General features: G+C 41.1%; 2 protein-coding genes and 1 long non-coding RNA gene across 3 annotated transcripts in view; 2 read left to right on the top strand and 1 right to left on the bottom strand.

The window, feature by feature from the left end:
- Window positions 1-22431, top strand: part of LOC144030491 (receptor activity-modifying protein 1-like) — a 51285-nt gene extending 28854 nt beyond the window's left edge. Inside the window, exons 2-3 of the mRNA XM_077536854.1 lie at window positions 10723-10858; window positions 21897-22431. Coding sequence (XP_077392980.1) covers window positions 10723-10858; window positions 21897-22152 — 392 coding nt within the window. The 3' untranslated portion in view covers window positions 22153-22431. The remainder of the gene's footprint in view (window positions 1-10722; window positions 10859-21896) is intronic.
- Window positions 1-22551, top strand: part of adarb1b (adenosine deaminase RNA specific B1b) — a 197843-nt gene that overhangs the window by 10456 nt on the left and 164836 nt on the right. The window lies entirely within an intron of this gene.
- LOC144030613 (uncharacterized) lies at window positions 4991-6485 on the bottom strand. Its single transcript, XR_013287302.1, has 3 exons — window positions 6183-6485; window positions 5510-5737; window positions 4991-5232 (listed from the first exon to the last, which is right to left on the bottom strand). It is a non-coding gene; the product is annotated as an uncharacterized LOC144030613 (long non-coding RNA).

Here is a 22551-nt window from a genome sequence, read left to right as displayed (position 1 = left end):
AAGGATGGATGGATGGATGGATGGATGGATGGATGGATGGATGGATGGATGGATGGATGGATGGATGACATTTGGATAAGCATGAAGCATTTTGGTGGCTGTGTGCTTTTTTTCCACTCCATATTTTTTGGTTGGTGTTTTTGATTTTCATTGTGTTTGTCTCTTTTCTTTTTCAAATATTGTGATACTTGCGTAGGCGTATCGATAATCTATCGGGAGACAAAGTATCACAATTTATCGAGATATCGATATATCGTCACACTCCTATTATGGTTGTTGCAGAGCAAACTGTAGTTGCGAGGGTTGTAAATGGCAGCAAATCAGCTGCGTAAAAAAAATAATTAAATCATCCACCTGATTAAGATGTCACCTGCGTTCACAAATCATGTTGACAGGCGAGCGTTGATGTGATATTTGATGACTTGATCTTAAAGTCAGACATTATCGGTTACATCGATCACCGCACACCTGAAACCTCTTGACAGTATGTTGCCTTTTTCTACTCGTGAAGCACCACTCCACTCAACTCCACTGTTATTTATAGCCGTTGCTGTAATACTTGAATTATGTAATCCCACAAAAAAAAAAGATCAAATTAATCTACAAATTCTTTGAGGCAAGTGGCATCCGTTCCGTGTCACAGGCTGTTTGTTTGTGTCCAATCATCTTAACCCACATAACGTTGACTTATTCATGCGTGCATCATCACAGTTGCAGTGTGTTTTGCTGTCCGCCGTTCCACACGTTTTTTTTTTTTTTTTTTAAATCGTCCCAACTAGGTCATAAATGGCTTTCGCGGCCTCAGTCGGTCACGGCATATAATTGCCAGTGTAAAAAAAGAGACGCGTGAATATGCCAGGGTTCATTCACAAATTTCAAGTGTTACAACACAGCTTGCAAATATGAAAAGTGGCGACAAGGCAAGCTTGCAAAACAGGCTGTGGGTTTAAATGATAGCAAGAGATGACGAGTTTTGTCTTGTTTGATTATTTTTGTGGAACTTGCTTGATAACAAGTCGTTACTGCATAGCAATTAATGTTGACACAAAAAAAAAAATAGAGAAAAAAATATATATGGATCGAGGCACATTCAAGCTTAATAAGAGAAAGACCCACAATTTAAGGCTGTGTGACTGTTAGAGGTCCTCAAATTTGATTATCATATTTATAAACACTGTACATGATAAATGTTAAGTTTACCATGACAGTATTGACAGTTAAATAGGTCAGGCCAAAAACGGCTGCCTTAAAAAATAGTGAAGTTATTATTACTATTTAATATTTAAAAATAATAATAATAATAAAATAAAACAAATACGGTAAATTGTACATAATATACATAAATAACAATAATCCATCCATCCATCTTCTTTTGCTTATCCGGGGTCGGGTCGTGGGGGCAGCAGCTTCAGGAGGGAAACCCAGACTTCCTTCTCCCCAGCCACTTCAACCAGCCCCTCCGGCGGGATCCCAAGGCGTTCCCAGGCCAGCCGAGAGACATAGTCTCTCCAGCGTGTCCTGGGTCGTCCCCGGGGCCTCCCGCCAGAGGGACATGCCCGGAACACCTCCCCAGGGAGGCGTCCAGGAGGCATCCGAACCAGATGCCCGAGCCACCTCAGCTGGCTCCTCTCAACGCGGAGGAGCAGCGGCTCGACTCTGAGTCCCTCCCAGATGACCGAGCTTCTCACCCTATCTCGAAGGGAGAGCCCGGACACCCTGCGGAGGAAACTCATTTCGGCCGCTTGTATCCGGGATCTCGTTCTTTCGGTCACGACCCACAGCTCGTGACAATAGGTGAGGGTTGGAACGTAGATCGACCGGTAAATCGAGAGCTTTGCCTTTTGGCTCAGCTCTTTCTTCACCACGACGGACCGATACAGAGTCCGCATCACTGCAGACACTGCACCGATCCGCCTGTCGATCTCCCGCTCCATCCTACCCTCACTCGTGAACAAGACCCCAAGATACTTGAACTCCTCCACTTGGGGCAGGATCTCATCCCCGACCTGAAGACGACACTCCACCCTTTTCCGACTGAGGACCATGGTCTCGGATTTGGAGGTGCTGATCCTCATCCCAGCCGCTTCACACTCGGCTGCGAACCGCTCCAGTGAGAGCTGGAGGCCCCGGCTTGATGAAGCCAACAGCACCACATCATCTGCAAAGAGCAGAGATGCAATGCTGAGGCCACCAAACCGGAACCCCCCCACGCCTCGGCTGCGCCTAGAAATTCTGTCTATAAAAGTTCTGAACAGAATCGGTGACAAAGGGCAACCTTGGCGGAGTCCAACCCTCACCGGAAACGAATCCGACTTACTGCCGTCAATGCGGACCAAACTCTGGCAACGGTCGTACAGGGACCGGACAGCCCGTATCAAGGGACCCGGCACCCCGTACTCCCGAAGCACCCCCCACAGAACTCCCCGAGGGACACGGTCGAACGCCTTCTCCAAATCCACAAAACACATGTGAACTGGATGAGCGAACTCCCACGCACCCTCGAGGATCCTGCGGAGGGTGTAGAGCTGGTCCACTGTTCCACGGCCAGGACGAAAACCACACTGCTCCTCCTGAATCCGAGATTCGACCTCCCGACGGACCCTCCTCTCCAGCACCCCTGAATAGACCTTACCAGGGAGGCTGAGGAGTGTGGTCCCTCTGTAGTTGGAACACACCCTCCGGTCCCCCTTCTTAAAAAGGGGGACCACCACCCCGGTCTGCCAAAATAACAATAATAATAATAATAATAATAATAAACGACTAGTTAAAAACAGCAGGCCATTTATTATAACTAATCAATAAAGACTTTTTTTTAAATTAAATAATTGTTATTTTTTTAAATAAAGGCCATTCCTTTATTTTATTAAAAAAAAACAAAAAAACAAAAAAAACACTTTATTCTTAAACATCACTGTTGAAAATGCACTTCCAATTAAATATCGAAATATTGGAATTTGTTAAATATAAATAAAGGAATTTGTAGTTGTAACTTAATTTTAGTTATAAATTCAAGCAATAAAGTAAAGAAGCTACGTAAGTTACTTTTAAAGTCAAATTGAGCCATTTTCAGCAGTACAAAGTTTACATTTGTGTATAATTAATGTGGTAACTTCATTATTTTTCATGTACAATTATCCATCCATTTTCTTAACTGCTTGCTCCTCACAAGGGTCGTGGGGGTGCTGTAGCCTATCCCAGCTGGCTTCGGGCAGTAGGCGGGGTATGTACAATTAGTACATTTTTAATAAGTAATTTTTCTATACTTCAGTTTACTGACCAAACCCAGAAAACTTCCTCAGCACAGATGATGTTATCATTAGTCGACAGCAAGTAAAAAAATTGCTTTTTAAAGGTATTAATTGTACATGAAAAATAATGAAGTTATCAAATTCATTCCGGAAAATATTAACGTGACACTGCTGAAAATTGTTCATTGAGTCAAGTATAGGTCGCTTGCACATCGTAATGCATCATGGGAGTTTTTCCTTCGGGCGCCATATTGGGTGTCCGCCGGTTCACAAGGTACACTCGCGAGTTACACGGTAGAGCTCATCAACCTGATGTAATTTTCGCAGTATTTTCACGATTTACCGGAAGATCAAAAACAACGATACAGGCAGAAGGTGTCTCTGTGTGGCGGGATTGATCCTAATTACGTCCTGAACAAGGGTGATTTTTTTTTTGACGGAGAAAGCTTACTGGCCAAATGTGACATCTCTGGACATCTTTCCCTACCTCGTGTTGACAACATGCTCCATAACACGCCAACAAATCCCTGGAGGCTTACAATTATTTTGTAAGCGGGTGGATACAGAGTGTAAACTTTAACATCGCATCAGAAGAAACGGTTGCTGTTGCACGTAAGTAAACCACATGGTGTTGGTAATTCTGCACACAAAAATGTTGATTTGTTCTCAGGCTTCCTGTTATCATTGTGTTTACATGCACAGCTGGCTTTACCTGATGTGGTTTTTCTAATCATTTTATAACAGGCAAATATGGCAGAGCGTATAAGAATAAAAAGTAACTGCACAGCCTCCCCGTGGCTTAATTAAATTTAATGCTACCCTTTCACTAGTTACATGTTACTTAATCAACTTATTCTAAATGGTTAAGGTTAACCACTCTCAGAGGACGTATTTTTAGTTTCAGTTTCCAGTACAATAAAACGTGTTCATGGTAACTACTGAGCATACTGACAGCTTTTCTTATGATCTCACGGTTAAGGAGGCTGTCACAACACCCAATTTCTGTCTGGTGCCAGATGGCAACAATTCCCATCACTTGTCACGACAACACCAATATTATTACCAGGTATGTATGGCTTTACTTTTTGTAGTTTCTTATTTAATTCTATGTTTCATATTTTCATTACAATGTTTGTAATATTTTCAGATTCAGGCACAGATGAGTTTAACTGGACGGGACTTCTGCGACTTTGTGGTGTGGACAAAGTGCGATTGAGCGAGTCCACCCAGATCGCTCGTTTTGGCCAGCTGGAAAAGCTAGAGTTTTTTTTCCCCAAAATCCCCTCCTTACCTGAACTGCTCGGGAGAGCATTTACTAGATCAGCAGTGGACTTCCAGTGTTCCTGCTCAGCCGCTGTCACCTACCACTTGCTCATGTACTTCAAAGATGCGGAATAAAGTAGTTTTTTGTGCTGCAGCCGATTGTAAAATCAAATGATATCACTTGAAGTGTACCAATCTAGACTGCCAAACGGACAGTGGTTTTGTGACAAGTGTGAAACAAGGATTATTGGGAAAACTGTAACACAGTACTGGTACTTGTCTTACATTAAACAAATTTAAAAGAGAGCAACTTTTTCCTCTGTACATAGTATAATGAAAGTCATTGCGTACCCCATCAACATTACATCATACCGTCATCAGGATGGTAGGCACCTGTGCTAAAATAAACTACATTAATTAACAGTTCAATTTTTAACCCTGAAATTACTACATCTAATAATTATTCACTTCATTTTTTGTGCTTTTAGAAATAATAGAGATTTATGCCATTACTTTAAGAGGGACCATATTGCACATTGAGTCAAATCCTGTCATTTGTATTATGTATAGCTTTGTAAACAAACCCAACAATAGAATTTGTATAAACGCTGCCTTTATTAGCGCCAAACAAACAGTCGCATGTTGTCCTCCTCCAATGCTTTGATGCTCGCCTTCGTTTCCATCATGTCATTGGCAATCAAGTCGGTGTGGCATGAGATCCCTAAAGAAATAATAAAAATTAAAAAAAAGATCACAAAAAAATACGGTACCAGTAATAGGTTTAATATAGTAAAGTAGTATAGTTTTTTTGTCAGTGTAAAAGAAATGTACACATTTTGTTGCATTTTTTAATGTATGAACATTGCTACAGGCAAATACTTATTTCTATAAACACTTCCAAATGTCTCTAAAATATAAGGTGCGTGTACACACACAAACAAACACATACATTCACTCATGCATACAATATATCATGTAATGAATTCTGAGTGGCATACCAGAGTCAATGATGTCAGCAGTACTTGAGGGTACAGGTTACTGGAGCCATCTGGCTGCATAACTGCAACAATCTCTGCCACTTCGAGTCGTCTTTTCTTTGCTTGTCTCTCCTGTGCACGTTCATATCTTGGCACCGACTGGGCTGAGACAGATGTTGTAACTTGGGACCCAACTTTAATGTTGGAGCCCAGTCGGGATGATTGGACAGAAAAAGGGCGCAGGGCGACCTGTTAAAATAAACAAATATATAAACAAATAAAATATGGAAAGACTGGTTATTTTACTGCAGTAGGGTGGCCGTGAATAAGTTCTTTAGCATGATGTGTAGGCTACCGAATAAGTTCTTTAGCATGATGTGTAGGCTACCGGGGTCTGTTTTCTTGCATCAGCCCCTTCTGTCTCTTTTTTTTCCAAGTTTACATTTTGCCACCCAAAAACATGTTATCGGCATTAAGAGCCCAAGACTAATCAATCCAATTTCAGCAGTAAACACTTTGCACTGGCACTATTTGGGTGAAAATGTTCGATGTTAGCTTTCGGCTAACGTCCGCTAGCCAGCTTGTACTACCGAACTTGCTTGCTCATGAATCCAAAACATAAGCAACTTGCCCATATATGGGCGGTCGAAACGTTATTAATCCTCATGCATTAAATAAAGGTAAACAAGCTTACCGCTCACAAAGTGATCGCTGCACACACGAGCCCAAAGTAACGACTTCCCTCCGGAGTCCGCACTCCTCTGTCTCCAGGCCCTGGTTCCTAATTATTTTTGGAATTCGGAAGAAAGGCCGACCATTTTCCCCCTTGGCTTTGTTCGAACAGCCAACGATGCAGCAACAATGTACCATTTTAAACGCAGAAAACAAACGTGATAGATACGTGTTAGACCGAATCGCTACGTAAATGGAGGCCACCCAGCATGGCGACTACGAGAAATCCGAGGCGGAAGTGACGACATGTGCAAGCGACCTATCCCTTTAAAGTTACTTTTTCAAGATAACTGTGGCAACTCCGGTTATCATAAAAACGTGTAATTATATGTCAGAAAAAAAGAAAAAGTCCATTGTTTATCAACACCAAATGTCTCGAGTCATTTGAGATGAAAGCAGACATGCAGCAGGCAAACGTTTCCGTCTTTGTGTCTGTGATGTGGTTGGTGGCAGCCACGCATTCATTAAGAATGAAATCACAGCAAAGCACGTCATGATAACGCCTGCTTCTATGGTCGGAAAAATGGACAAACAGACACACGCACGAGATGCACGATCCAAACGCAACACCACAAATCTTTTTTTGTACTCGCGTCTCCTTCTTATCTCAACACGGTGAGCACAACGCACGCCGCCTGCATGGCAATCAATCTGCGAGGCCCGATACTGCGGCTCATTAGCCGCTTAACTGCTGCCCATTAAAAGAGCCCATTATAGGACGGCGACAAATGACACTTTGGACTCGCGCGATAACGCCCGACGCAAGCCACACAGATGCTTTATTCTTTACAATATTTCAATTCATGACATTTGTCATAAATAAAGAGGTGTTGAATTGAGACATTAAATATTATGGCACAGTATCACCTGTGCCATCTGGTGGGCCACTGCCACGAATCTAATGTTTAAAATCCTACATTTTGTGCCTTTACTAGGGCTTAAAAAAAAATAAAAAATCGAATAATCGATAGATAGATAGATAGATAGATAGATTTTCCTTTTTGAGACTGATATCGATCCATAAAACCATGAATTGATTGTTTTAATATCTCTTTTTTTCATCTCATCATTATTGATGCCAATGTTTTCACTTTGACATACTTTCTTGACACCAATTACTGTATTAATTCCAGATTTAGATTTATTTATTGTGGATTTGGAGAAGGCGTTCGACCGTGTCCCTCGGGGAGTCCTGTGGGGGTGCTTCGGGATTACGGGGTACCGAGCCCCCTGATACGGGCTGTTTGGTCCCTGTACGACCGTTGCCAGAGTTTGGTCTGCATTGCCGGCACTAAGTCGGATTCGTTTCCAGTGAGGCCCTTTGTCACCGATTCTGTTCATAACTTTTATGGACAGAATTTCTAGGCGCAGCCGAGGCGTTGAGGGGGTCCGGTTTGGTGGCCTCAGCATTGCATCTCTGCTTTTTGCAGATGATGTGGTGCTGTTGGCTTCATCAAGCCGTGATCTCCAACTCTCACTGGAGCGGTTCGCAGCCGAGTGTGAAGCGGTTGGGATGAGGATCAGCACCTCCAAATCCGAGACCATGGTCTGTCTGTCGGAAAAGGGTGGCGTGTCCTCTCCGGGTCGGGGATGAGATCCTGCCCCGAGTGGAGGAGTTCAAGTATCTTGGGGTCTTGTTCACGAGTGAGGGCAGGATGGAGCGAGAGATCGGCAGGCGGATCGGTGCAGCGTCTGAAGTGATGCGGACTCTGTATCGGTCCGTCGTGGTGAAGAAAGAGTTGAGCCAAAAGGCAAAGCTCTCGATTTACCGGTCGATCTACGTTCCAACCCTCACCTAAGGTCACTAGCTGTGGGTCGTAACCGAAAGAACACCCGGGAGGGACTCAGAGTCGAGCCGCTGCTCCTCCGCGTTGAGAGGAGCCAGCTGAGGTGGCTCGGGCATCTGGTTCGGATGCCTCCTGGATGCCTCTCTGGAGAGGTGATCCGGGCATGTCCTACCGGCGGGAGGCCCCGGGGACGACCCAGGACACGCTGGAGAGACTATGTCTCTCGGCTGGCTTGGGAATGCCTTGGGATCCCGGCGGAGGAGCTGGTTGAAGTGGCTGGGGAGAGGGTCTGGGGAGAAGTCTAGGTTTCCCTCCTAAAGCTGCTGCCCCCACAACCTGACCTCGAATAAGCGGTAGAAGATGGATGGACTTATTTATTTTTTATCTTTGATATAGCTTTCATGTCTTGAAGACCACCATCATTTGAAGAGTTTTTCGGCAAAGCTGGGGATTTGTTTCATAGAAAAACAAAACACGAATCTGTGAATCTGTTGACTGCAGGACATTTTCAAGGCCCAGCAGCATCAATCGGCTATTTCTACATTTCTTTGAAGAAAATCTGCCCTCGATCCCGCTCTCCACGTAACGATGCCAACAGGTCAGAGATGTGATTATGACGTCCACCACCTGGCTCTCCACTGTCTCATTCGATGTCAGCGCAGGTGTGCGCGCACGCGTCAACACGTGATTGACAGCTGCAGAGTTCCAAGTGAAATAGAAAGACTCCTCTAATCCGTCAGTCGTATGCACAGCTCGTCTCGCGGAAACGAGAAACCGTGTCTGCCTCATTTGGGCTCATTTGACTGCAATCAACCTTCTGACCTGACTAATTTGATTTTGGACCGTCACATCATCGTTAGCCTCTGCTTAGGGTACTTTCTTTTCCCCCCACCAGACACGTTTCAGACAGACCATCTGAAACTTCGAGAAAACGAAGCATTAACCCAACCCAGCAGACAACATAATAGTCACAAGTATGTGGACTTGCAGTAGTGGTGAAACTCATCTTCGTTTGTGTCTGCACGACTGTATTATACTGCCCCCGGTGGCCAATTGCAGTGCAGAGAATTGTTGAAAGCAGGTTGCCCATTCACTGAATGATTGTCTTTTAATCTTTTTTTTGGAATGGTTTAAGGACAATTTGTACGGATACTTTGTGGTATGTTTGCATTTTGTTGAAAAGCAACAATGAGTCAATAATTGAGGAGTCGAGCGAGCAGCTGGTCGCGGATGTGTGGGTTCATTACACTCGGAGTTTTGTGACCTGGCTGCGAAGTTTATTTCTTCATATTCAACATCATAATATCGCCCCCGAACACAATCAAATGTAGCTGATTGCATTTAAATGGCCTGCGGAACGGAAGAGGCAAATTAGTTTTGTTCTTTCCTTTTCTGAGAACGCACTCGATGTGCATTTCAATTCCAGTACTTTTTATGTGCTGCAAACACTCGATTGACCAGTTAACAGAAAGAAAGAAAAAACTCAAACCCCATTTAGGGTTTTTTTGTTTTCATTTTTGTCAGCCAATTAAAGCCAGGGGGCGGAGCTAGGACGTTGAGACGAAGCAATGGCAGACACTCAAAGCCAAGCCGTACCAAGCACCCATAAAAATTGAATTGGATTGTAAATAGGCAGCTAACAAAAGACTTCAGAGACAACTATTTGTATACAAGCGGTTAAAAAGTGCTCAGAGTGACAATTCATGTTCAATGGGCAACCAAATCAGGACTTTTTCATTCTGCAAAATGGATAATTCAGAATAGGAACCAAATATTTTTCTTCATGAAACAGTCATCGTCAGGGCTGACCAAGTTTATCCAGGAAAAAACGACTGCATGCGTAGGTTTTAAAACTATGCATAAACCTGCGCAAGTGTACAAAGTCAGCATTTGCATTTTCATCTACGAGCTGCCACTAAAAAACTGTTTCTAAAGTCAAAGTAGTGGGCGTTGTGCTGCTTTATTGAATAATAACGGCAGAGGCGGCCAAACACAAGTTAGATGAAAAGGCAGAAATTGAGATTTCCGCCTAGATGAATCATCACTTGTGAAAAATGACGTCAGAGAGACAGAAAATAGCAGCAGGTTATTTGTGTACATATGTCTGTCGGCTTATTTATTCTTCGTGTGAAAAAAAAAATAGATCGGCTTTTTTTGTTGTTGTTGCCTTATTCACCCTCACAATGAGTATAATTGAATCAGAATTTGTTTTTTACTCTACAGTCAAACTTAGGTGGCCTTACAAATTCCTGAGAAACTTGAACTTTGAAGTTCTAGTTTTGTGGGAAATTACTCTAAGATTAAACCTGCTCAGACCATGTCTCAGTGCCGGTGCAGGGTAAGGCGTTGTTCTCAACGCTATTTTGGTGAAGTTGACGTGGACAGAAAGCGAGCTCTGCCTTTAACGTCGTCAAAACCAGTGTGTGAATTTCGAGGACGGCCTGAAAACAGCACAGACATTTGCCGACGAGACATGGAAGTGTAATTTAACACGTTGAGGCGACCTCCCTTTTTCATCCGAGTTGAGTTCAATCAATAAATGCTTGCTGGGGAAAATAGGAACATCCAGGTCCAGATTGAAGATGTACTGCTTCAACGGTTCGAGTGAAAAATGTTACATAAAAGCCATTTGATAAGAATAGAAACTTTTTCTATGAGATATGGATGGATGTGGTTTTCTCCTTAATCCTCTTTCGTTCATTTTTCTCCCAACAGTGACTCAGTGTGTGTGGGCACTGGGCTGCGGACCCCATTACGAGTACGCCATTGAGGAGTTCTGTTTGGCCAAATTCAGACTGGACATGCAAGACCTGGATCAGAGACACTGGTGCAGCTGGGAAGACACTGTCGAGTGAGTTCCGCAAACGCCACATTTACATGTTAACAAACAAAAACCCTTCACGTGTAATATTTGCGTGGACTTCCTCTTTTCTTCACTGGCTAAGCGTACCGTCGCCACCGTGGCTCCGCTATGAAGCTCTGACTGTCAGGATTGCAGTGTGGTGGTAGACCCAAATGCAGGGAAGCAGGACAAGGAGGCAGAGGTGAAGCCAAAGAGGGATTTAATAGAACAAAAACAAGGCGGTAAACGGGGTACGGGTCAGAAACGACAAATAAACTCTGGGAAGGCAAACTTGGGAGGAACTATGGGGGCAAAACTGCGGCAGCATGTCGAGAGGAAATAATCCAGAATCGTCGCCGACATTTTTTTACGACCAATATCACATGTCAATTCGAGTTACCACCTATTCTAGTGTAAATTGGCAATAGCCAGATAGATACCTCTCCACAGGAATTTCGCCGGGAAAAGGCGGGACATTTGGTACAATAATTCGAGCTGATTGGACGATGCGACATCCCACACGTTTGTTTTAAACAATCACGGCCACGGGTGAAAATTTGTCTTCGTTCTTGTCGAAGAGGAGAAAAGCATGAACATCTTACCAGCTAGATATGCACGAAGCGCCTCTCGCTGTTCATCATTCAACAAGGAAACGGTGAGTAATTCTGCAAGAACAGAATTAATTGGAGTGACTATTCGTCCATGTTAGGTTAGTTTGTTTGTTAGCTCCGGCATTGGCACTGGCTTCCTGGTTTCATCACAGTTGCATATCCCGCCCCCAAACACAATGTCGCTCTGTGATTGGTCCGAACCACCAGCGGTTCGGGAACGGCGGTTACCAGCCGGAGCGGTACAAGATGTATTCTCCAGAGTTTGTGAACTCACAAATACCGCGAGAATTCATCTTGCAAGAGCAAAGTTAATTCTCGTGTGTACCCCGCATTACACGATATCATGTTTTTCATGCTTCTACTTCTTATTTATTATTATATCTCCATGCGTGTTGTGCCCTTTTTCTCAACTTGTCAGTCACTTTGAAACTTGATCATCACATACGTCATTGAGGTCGTTTGTCGGGTAGCCGTTGTGTGTATTGTAAAAAGATACCAGGGGCCAGGGGCAAATCATCACCTTCTCATTTTCAGAGCACAACCTATTCGCAAAAACAGAACGGTGAGTAAAAAAAGAACCCTCCAAAAATAATCACGGATAATGAAGCCATCAAATGTCAAAGATGGAGCGTCGGCAGAAAAGGTTAAGTAGGCTTATCAGGATGGCTGATTCTGATTCGTGTGTGTAATTGTGTGTTAAAAGCGAAGGCAGGCAAGTCCTTTATCTGTGTTCTCTACTTTCTGTCCTCAGTTGCCACTGATAATGTCGAGAAATCCAGGGATTAAGGTCTACTTTTCACTTCAAATATGACAGCCTGTTAAATGAGTTTGATCCAAGCGGCTGGTAGGAATTTATTACCGCCAGCACCTCAAGTGTCAGTGAGACAGAAAGCTTTTAGTAACCATTGAAACTTTAAATTTCACAAATATTGATTCGCAACACTGGTAGACAGGTTTGGTGTTTAATTATTTATTTTTAGTATACATGTGGGGAACAAATTGATGAACGCTGCATTATGCATACAATCTAATGACTTCTACAGATACTGTATATGATACTTTGAGGATTCCGCATGTAAATGTTGGCGCGAGGACCTATTCATCATTACTTTGAGCTTGAATCTTTGCAATTATTTTTCCCAAGTTAATACGGACAACTATGGAAATGTACTGTGTGCACCCGTACACAAAATTCTAATAATTCCCCAAACATTGTTAAAATTCCTCAGTCAACATCGGTCAATGTCTCGAACATCTATTTCTATTTCCACATTTCTCTCCCAAAAAAGTCCAAACCAAATCACCGTATCGCCATTTACTGTTCTGCCTCATCTCTTTATCTCTCTAACAATCAAACATTGGGATGTAAAACCAATGTAGTTATAATCGCTATTTTTTTATAACACCCTATATTTTTTATATGCCTTCCTCTACATCTAGTCTGGGGCACTGTGGATGGTCGTATACATTATTCACACGCTGCGCACATCTTATCCTCATCACATCCCAGAGTGCATCGACATTCTCTCCCCCCACACGAGTTGTCACACATTGCGCACGGCTCTTCTTTTGTTTAACGTTAAAAGAGAATTGAAGAAGAGTTGACATCTTGACTGAGAAAGTCAGAATGCTTTGTCCTTCCCGTTTTTCCTCTTGAGATTCACCGTGGTTCTCCCCTCACGTCCTCCTGGCTGATATCTTTGCTTCGAGTATAATGAACCCGAAACACTCACTCAGTAGCATCCCCAGAATGTTGAAAAGTATTACACATTATCCTCTCAGAACGGTCTATTATTATTATTATTATTATTATTATTATTATTATTATTCCGATGAATGAATCGCCTCTTTGTCGAGGCTCGCTCTCAACATGCCTGAAAGTTCACCAGTTGTGGCAAGCATGACGTGACCTCATAAAATTTACTCAGTCGAGGGCCCTGAAATGTTACAAGAAGGAAAAAAACAGCCTCAAACACCAGTTTTATCGTCACAAAATTAGGGAGACGATGACAACAGGACGCACAAAAAAAAAGTCTCATGGACTCGAATTGAATTTAACAGGAAGCCAGACATTTTGGTTTAAAGCAGCCATTTTGAGCAAATTCCAGTGATCACATTTTGTTAGAAAGTATGAAAAATAGACAAACAAATCTTTCCAGATAACAGTTTCACCGATTGTCACAAAATAAGGCAGACATGGAAATGTAACAGGCCGTTTTAGTTTAAAGCAGCCATTGTGTCTGAATTTTAGTGTAAATAATTCAATAATTTCCTAACACTTGTGTTAGCTACCTGTGTCGTATTTATTACCGTTGAAAGTTAACCTTGAACAACTTGGCTCACACGTAATCAACTCGCTAGATCGCGCAGCTAGCTAAAGTCAACGTTAGCCACCCTAACAACCACCAACTTAAGAAAAGCTCCAGACCTAGCGCAGCCATTGTATCTGAATTTTAGTGTCAATAATTCAATACTTTCCTCACACCTGTGTTAGCAAGACCTGTGTCGTATTTATTACCATTGAAAGTTAACCTACAACTTGGTTCATAATCAACTTGCTAGCGTGCAGCTAGCTAACGTCAACGTTAGCCAGCCTAACAACCACCAACTTAAGAAAAGCCCCAGACCTAGCGCCACTAAATCACAAATTTGTGAAAAAAAAAAAAAGTTCATGTCTGACCAAATTGAGAAATATCAGCTGTACACAAATGGCGAATGAAAACGTATCAAGCCACAACCCTGTTTTCCTCCACCATCTAATGGAGAGCTACACTACACCACAGTAAACAAATGATATTCTTACATCATATTTTGCCTCTCTTGTGTATTTAACACAAACAGCAAGCAGTCTGACAGAGCATTCTAATCAATCAACATAGTTTTTGATCTCATTAGATTGCGCCGGTATGCCCAATGCGTATATTTTTAGATTCACACCTGCACCCCTCATGACTCCCCGGCTACTCAAAGCAGTGGCAGGGGAGCATGCAATTAGAGAAGACCGGGGAGCCAGCATACGGCCTCTCCGTTATTATCTAAGTCAATACAGGGCTGTGTTGTCTTCAGCAAGCAATAGAGATAAGAGAACCCGATACGGGAAGGCTTCAGACTGTGGGCGGTCGCCTAATGACGTGACTGGGAAATTGTTTACGTGCGTTTGAATCAGTGAGTCATTTTCACGACGGGGCACAGAGCACACGGTATACCATGAATGTAAAGCCAGAGGAAGACTGCGATGCACTCGGCACAAAAAAAACTCTCATCATCAGGAGGTGGATGCAAATTCCCTAGAAAGAGTTTGTTAGAATAGAAGGCATGGAATTCACCTAATAGTGTACCAGAAACAGCACAAACTATACCATGAAGATTGTTGTGTTCCAGTCTGCACACCGTTATCCACAATCAACAGTTTTGTTGAAAGACTCGCATTCTCGTGTACGTTCTTAGGAAGATCGTACTTGGCGTGTTCACAAGACCCTACTCTTCATAGGCATTCTTTATATTGATTCAAGATTCTGTCCCACCATCGATCTGGAAACAAATCGTCCGAGGCATAAATCTCACGAGATCTTACAGGATGTCTCCAAAGAATAGCAGAAACTCCCGTCAAGGAAAGCCTTGCTTTTGAAAATACTCGTCATTATTTACAGTCCAAGCTCTTCTTTGATTGGCAACATTCCGTTTACATCACAATCCTCGCATTCAAATGACTTCGGGAGATGTCGTTCCCCATGTACATGAAGATTTTTGGTCGGAAATATTGAACACGTTTAGCATGTATGATTTTGTTACATATCTTCAAAAATATTTGTCATAGGTACACTTCCTCCTAAACATAGCGATACAAGTACACAATAAGAGAGTACATATTTTTATCTTAGTAAACCTTACCCCCAGTCGGACAATTTAATAATTTAATTTATCCAAGTCTGCGTTCTGAAAATGCCGGCATAAAGCGAGTAACGCTTTGTGGTCCAAAACAGGATGTAGTGTCCCCTTCGAACAGTCACAAATGGTTCTCAAGTATGAATGTATATGTACTGTGCCAACCGGCAATGGAGGAATACCGACACTATTTTGGCTGCATTTGGAGCGGAAGTGGTTTGATGCGAATTTGCAACAATCGGTTGTTGGCCGTGAAGCAATTTGGCCCCTATAATCGAGACAAATCCACTTTTAACACATTTCAAAGTAAAGGATCATGTTAAAAGACAGTCTTATAAGACATATGATAGTCGTACTTTTAACGTCCTTGGTCAGAAAGGAGCCAAATTGGCTCAGTTGTCTTCGTGTATGCCCGGGCTAAGTAAATTCAAACGATCTCATTAATAACAGCCCATTCATTTACCATTGGCAATTCAAAACACTTGAATGAATTGCTTCACCCTGATGGGCACAACTCGTTCGACTCTCATCTTCTCTGCATTCAGCCTAACACAAAAGTTCTTTCACTGCCTGAGTCCATCTGTATTTAATGACCATAGCAATTATCCAGTTGGAACTGAAATCATAACAAACTAAGCGAGTAGTGCAAATTAAGAAAAGTGCGGAAACTTGTTCGTAGCGAAGTGTGTGACCCGCAGATAAAATATTGTCCTGAACCAAGGATGAAGTTTTCGTTTCCTGACGGTTAATGATGCGATGAAGTGTTTCCAAACGGCCTTTTACTTCTGAAGCTGCTTTTGTTTGTCACACTTTGTTTTAATCAGATTTTGTTGTTTGTTGTTTTTCCAGCGTCCCTTTTTTCAGGTCGCGTCTACTCGTTAGCTTTTCGTTTCCACCGGTTCTCGTCAGCCGTGTTTCTTGTGTCGGCCAATCAGCTTCCTCAAGCCACTCGTTTCTCATCCAGGTGTGCCACGTTGTCTCGTTAGCTTGTTTGTTTATAGTTCCCAGCTTTCTTTCAGGCTTTGTCAGTTCGTTGTTGATGTCATGTTGATGTTGAGTTGTCTTTGGCTGCAAGTTTATTTCTTGTGTTGTACTTTGCTGTGTTATTAATTTGGTTCCACCATGTACCTTGCTTGGATTTTTTTGTTTTTTGTTTTTAAAAATAACTACATTTTTAGTAGTCACCTCCACAGTGCAAATCAGTACTTGAGACTGAGCTAATGACTTTGAAATGGCTGTTATTCAAACAGCAGTGGGGTCATAGCTCCTAACTTTGCAGTCGCGAATGTAATGGGTTTTTGACAATGGAGCCTTGAAATGAATGCAAATGTCAGTCATCTGTTCGAATGTAAAGAAATAAACAGTTTTTTTTGCGTTTTGATTTAATGCTGCAACCATTTCATTGTGTTGCTCCTTCTGGTGTGCCCGTGTTGGCCACAGGGAGGCAGTAGAATACTACACAGTAGTCATGTAGACAAAAACGAAGAAGAGTTGATTTCTTCTTCTAGTGCTACTTTAAGTTACTCAGTAAGCTATTTTTGTTATCTTATCGGTCTCATGAAGTTCTTTAAAAATTAATATAGGCCATTGGAAATCCAAACTATGAGTTTTATGTGGAGTTTTGTTTGGTTTGCTGCATAATTCATTGTTTGCTTCATTGTCATTAAGTTTGACGTGTGCTCGTATGCTGAACTGTGGTCTACGATGGCCTTTGATGTTTTTGCAAACACTCAACATAATCTGCTTTTTATTTCATGTGTTCTATTAACTATGCTCAAATTGATTTGTTTGCCAAGCTTAGCTACTGAAAGTTGTTTATTAGCCTCTCGTCCTTGCTTGTGAGCCCAAATGACTCCTAATAATTATTAATGAAAACCAGAATTTCAGATAAACATCTTAATATTATCTGACTCTGGAACATTTTAGATTGTATGCTTATTTGAAGTGATTCAGAAAGTTACATGCGAGCACGAGAAGAGATTCCATGAAATCATCTGGAGGCCAATATTTCCACTTTATGATTAATCCTAATTACAGCTGTATTTCTTCCCCTTGGACTCGTCTCTGTTTTTTTTTTTTTTTAAATACTCTAGGCTCATGGGGTAAAAATAGCTCAATGTCTTGCCCCTACAAGGTTTTCTTTACTTTTTTTCTCTCTATCTTTTGAGGCCGTTTGGTTCACTCATCCGTTCATGCCTTTCAGCGATCTGTAATAATTTAAAAAAAGTCTTTTGTGTCTAAGCTCACATTGGATTGTGTATAAAAGCGAAGCCGGGTAAAATTGTGCACTCAGTAGCGTGGAACGAGAAAAAAGAAGAAAAAAAGTGCCGTTTCAATTTTGTGACGCGCTCCAATTAAGCGTCTCATTAGACATCACATTGGAAATAGATTACGGACGCATTTTACACCCCCGATGGCTTGATCACATCAAATGGTGTGGAGGTTTTCACGCGTTTATGAAAATGTAGTCGCTGGATGATTTCAATATATGGATGGAAGCTTTTATGTGACACGATTGATTACATGCTGAACAAAAACACTTTTGTCTTCCGTCTTTCATGAGATCGAACTCAAAGATCTTTTTTCTAGAGTTCCATGCAGAAGATGATGCAAGAGGCCTCTCTCCTCATTTGTCTTCGTTTGATGTCAGGAGTGCCTTTTGTTTTCCTTTGTGGGCCGTGAAAGCCATTTTAATTTCCACTTCCATAATAATCCTTCCGCTCACGATTACATTTCAATTGTTTAGCCCAACGCTTGGCTGCTCCTCTTGCTCCGAGGAAGACGTGATATGAGAACGCATCGGCTGACGTCTGGGGCACTTCGCATCCTCGTTATAAAAGCTCCAACTAGTCATTATTGATGACTTAAGTTCAAATAACTTTTGAAGATATCTTACCGTGTATTTCAACATGTCTCCACATTTACAGTAGACAGTATCATTAAATCTGTATAATGGGTGTAATTCATTCAGCTATTATTTGTACGCTGTTGACGGGTTGATCGTTAGCATGACAAATGTTATGGCTGTAAAGCGCCACATGCGCATTTGCATATAATTATGATTAGCTGCATATCTGAAGGATGCATTTGTTGAATTCATTGTGTGTTCTTTTGTTTATGATTATAATGCTCACAATGACAAATAGAAGAAATGTTTATGTATTTAACGGCATTACAGGGGATTTTTATGTGGGACGGGCGGCCTTATTTCAAGGTATTGATATACTCATAACAGCGGCAGATACCAGCATGAGTCATTTTCTTGTGGTTGTTAAGGAATTAGAAATTTGAAATATAATATTGACATTAATTTCATGCAATTTTAAGAGAAAATGCTATATTGATATACATATATATAAACATATATATATATCGGTCTATGTTTAAAATTTTCAGGATTTTTTTTAAACATTGTGATATAAAAGTACAAACGGTATCGGTACTTAGTATCTATCGGTGACTACTCAAGATTATTATTATTATTATTATTATTATTAGTAGTAGTAGTAGTAGAGGTCTAAATAAAAAATGGTATCAACGCGAATATCCCTATTTTTTTATGTATAACTGACTGATTTTGACATTCAATACGCAATTTTTTCCTTCATAAAATAAAAATGTAAAATTAAAAAAACAAAACAATGAAATACAAAGTCAAAATTTGTAATTGAATAAAAATGAAATTGAAATTAAAGTAAAAACTTCCAAATGTAAACAAATTAAATATTTATCAAATTTAACCAAATTTACACAATATCAATTAAAAAAATAATAATAAAATGCAATTAAAAGTGCACAATACAGATTTTTCATCAAATATTGCAACAGCGAAAGCAGGAAAATTAATTTAAAAAATTTAATTACGTACATTTTCATAAATGCAGCTGAAAATTGAATGAATGAAATCCAAATACTGTAGAACAAATTGTTTTATGTAACAAAACCTTGTGGTTAAAAATAAGAAATATTAATTCAATAAAAATTCAGTTCAAAATATATAAAAATAAAACAAAATAGATTGTTCATTTGACAAAATTACAAATAAAGCAATGGTCCTTGAAAATAGGTGGAGTGTTTATTTAGAGTATTCTTGTTATTCCCCATTTCCTAAATATTCATCACCAGCATTCTATGCGAGCAAAGGAAAGGGCTTAATATGGCGGTCAGGAAGTTGTACATTGCAACAATAGCAACATCCTGGGCAGCGCCCACTGCCTCGCCCGTCTCCCGTCTAACGTGTGAGTGCTGGAATGTCATCATCTCCCAACCACAACAACACACGGACACGGTGGCACGGCCACTTTCTTTTTTTTTCATTCCTCCTCCACTGACACCATTTGATTATGCCCGTCAGGTCGTCCAGAAACTGAACGAGTTGTTCCACATTCCCCCTGCTGTTCTGCTGTATTGTCGCCAATTAGCGTGTCCACAATAGCAATTTGCGTCTGAAAATATCCGCCTGTCCCCGGCGACCTTCACCAAAAGACGAGAACATGCAGCAATCAATACAGAGTTCAGCGTTAGGGTCATTCTTTCACATTGATTGCTTTCCCCCCCATAAAAAAAAAAAAACTCTACACTGCTTTACCTTCTATTTAATAATGTCTTTAATGTATTAGTATTAACTACAATATTATGGAGTGCTATTTTTCTAATTAAAAAACAAAAAGACTTTTATTTGGAAGGGATTTCCCCTTTGGCGTGTGTACCTGCTTAATAGCATCAAATGGAATTTCCGCAACTTCAAATCTGTTTTTATTTATCATTGTTTGCTCTAAACGTACCAAAGTGCCACCATGGGAATGTTCTAAAAAAAAATACATTTATGTGATTAAAACAGGAAATACCAAATGGTAATTTTGGAGCATCAACAGATCAAAAACTATTCAAATCAAAATCAGTCCAAATAACAAATGAACTTTTGTTTAAGTAGATGAGTTACACAACCATAACTTGGATACAAGCCGACAGTTTGGTCTTCTCTCTTTTTTTTGTGGCTCTTTTATCAGTGTTTGGTGAAGGGAATTAATTAAAAATTCAAGAGTGACCTGAATATGACAATCACGGCTTGTTGTCTGGGGAGCAAAACATCACAAGGATGCCGACTGCACAAACGAGTCGAAAACTGGACGGGGGGCTCGGACTGTTCCACTGGGGGAAGCGTCGACACCTGATGCGTAAATCGCATTTGGGGCACTTCTGCGCTAACTCCTAAACACACCAAAATATCCTAAACGAAAGGGTAACAATTTTTGACATGAACCAATCATGTTGGCGTGACCAAGAGAAATAGAAGAAGCTAGGCTAACTGCTAGCTTATCATTCCATTTCATGTCATCATCAGGCCAAATCCGGTGTTGACTTAAGTATTTGTTATCGTAACTATTACACCAGAAAACATTTACGATCATCTCCCCTGGCAGTTGACCAGATCCGAGATCGGGGGGTTGGGGGGGGGTCTCTCTTAACACACCCCAAACATCACAAAATGGCCACTCAGGACAATCTTTCAGCTACATCACGATAATCGGAACTTTGATCAAAAAGGAGGCAAATGCTCAATTTCTGTCAAATTATCGGTATGTGTGTACTCTGCTTAGCCAAGCATATCAGGAATAAACCCAGAACCTGATGACGATAGAATCTCTCACCGCACTTTTTTAACATTTACGATGGTCAGATCGACCATTTTGTGAGCAGATCAGAGAGCGGAGGAAACAAAAACTCATTTGCACACCCCAAACACCACAAGATAATCGCTCAGGAAAATCTTTTGAGATACTTCCGATAATCAGGCTTTGCTGAAAGGAGTGAGGGGGCTTAAAAATCACAGAATTATCAGTATGTGTGCAGTACACTTTTCCTAGCAAATGTCCAATTAAAACTGATTCCAATAATTAATAATAAATTCATATTTCTTATCATTCCATTTCATATCATCAGGCCAAATCCGGTGTTGACAAGTATTAGTCATTGTAACTATTAAACCAGTTTAATATTTATGATCATCGCCCCTGACCGTTGAGGAGATCTGAGATCGGGGAAAAAAAAAAAATCTCTCAACACACCCCACACATCACAAAATAGCCACTCGCGATAATCTTTCAGATGCATCATGATAATTGGATTGAAAAGGAGGCAAATGCTCAATTTCTACCAAATTATCGGTATGCGTGTACTCCACTTAACCAAGCATCTCAGGAATAAACCCAGATGACGATAGAATCTCTCACTGCACTTTTTTAACATTTTTGAACATTTACGATGATCAGATCGACCATACTAAATATAATCAGACTGCAATCATACTGTAAATATGAAACTATAGGAATAAATGGAACTAGGGGCGTGGAAAACAAATAAAAAGAGAGGTGAGGAGGGATTTTTTTTTTTTCAGAGAGTGCAGTAGTGAATTGTATCAATCAGTTCCTCTCCTTGTGACCTTTGAACTGAGTGTCTTCTCTCCTTTTTGTTGTGTTTAATAAATGTCAAACATTTTCATTTTATTGCCCTCACAGCGATAACGTGACGGATGTTTGTCGGCATTTCAGACTGTACGGCGAGCTGACGAACTGCACCTATCTGGTGGCACTGAAGATGGACTGCTTCTGGCCCAACCTGCTGGTGGACGACTTCTTCATCCGAGTACACAAAACCTACTTCCACAATTGCTCGCTGTCGGGACGGCTGCTCAGGGACCCCCCCAACCGCATCCTGGGCCCCTTCATCGCCATGCCCGTTCTGGTCACCTTGCTCATGACTGCGCTGGTTGTGTGGCGGAGCAAGCGCAGCGAGGGGATCGTGTAGTGTGAGGAATATTCTCGGGGACCTCGAGTAGAGGAGCTCGAGTCATCGCTTGGACCAGACATTAAAAACTGGATGGAAGAATCTCGCAGCTAATTTATATGAACTTCAACCGCTTGTACAGCAGACAGTAATGCAAGTTTGAAACTTCCCAACCTTTAGTAAGCCGAGGAACATCTTTTACATTGGAAACATTTACCAGCACAAAACTGTCTAAAAAAGTATAGTAGTAATTATAATGTAAATCCAATTAATTGACACCACAAAATATTTGGAAAAGTACATATATATATATATATATATATATATATATATATATATATATATATATATATATATATATATATATATATATATATATATATATATATATATATAGAGAACATTGTAAAAAATAAATAA

Source organism: Festucalex cinctus, chromosome 11 (genome assembly GCF_051991245.1).
Source record: "Festucalex cinctus isolate MCC-2025b chromosome 11, RoL_Fcin_1.0, whole genome shotgun sequence".
In the NCBI taxonomy this organism is placed as follows: Eukaryota; Metazoa; Chordata; class Actinopteri; order Syngnathiformes; family Syngnathidae; genus Festucalex; species Festucalex cinctus.
The sequence above is the reverse complement of the archived record's forward strand: the minus strand, read 5'-3'. Positions and strand labels throughout refer to the sequence as shown.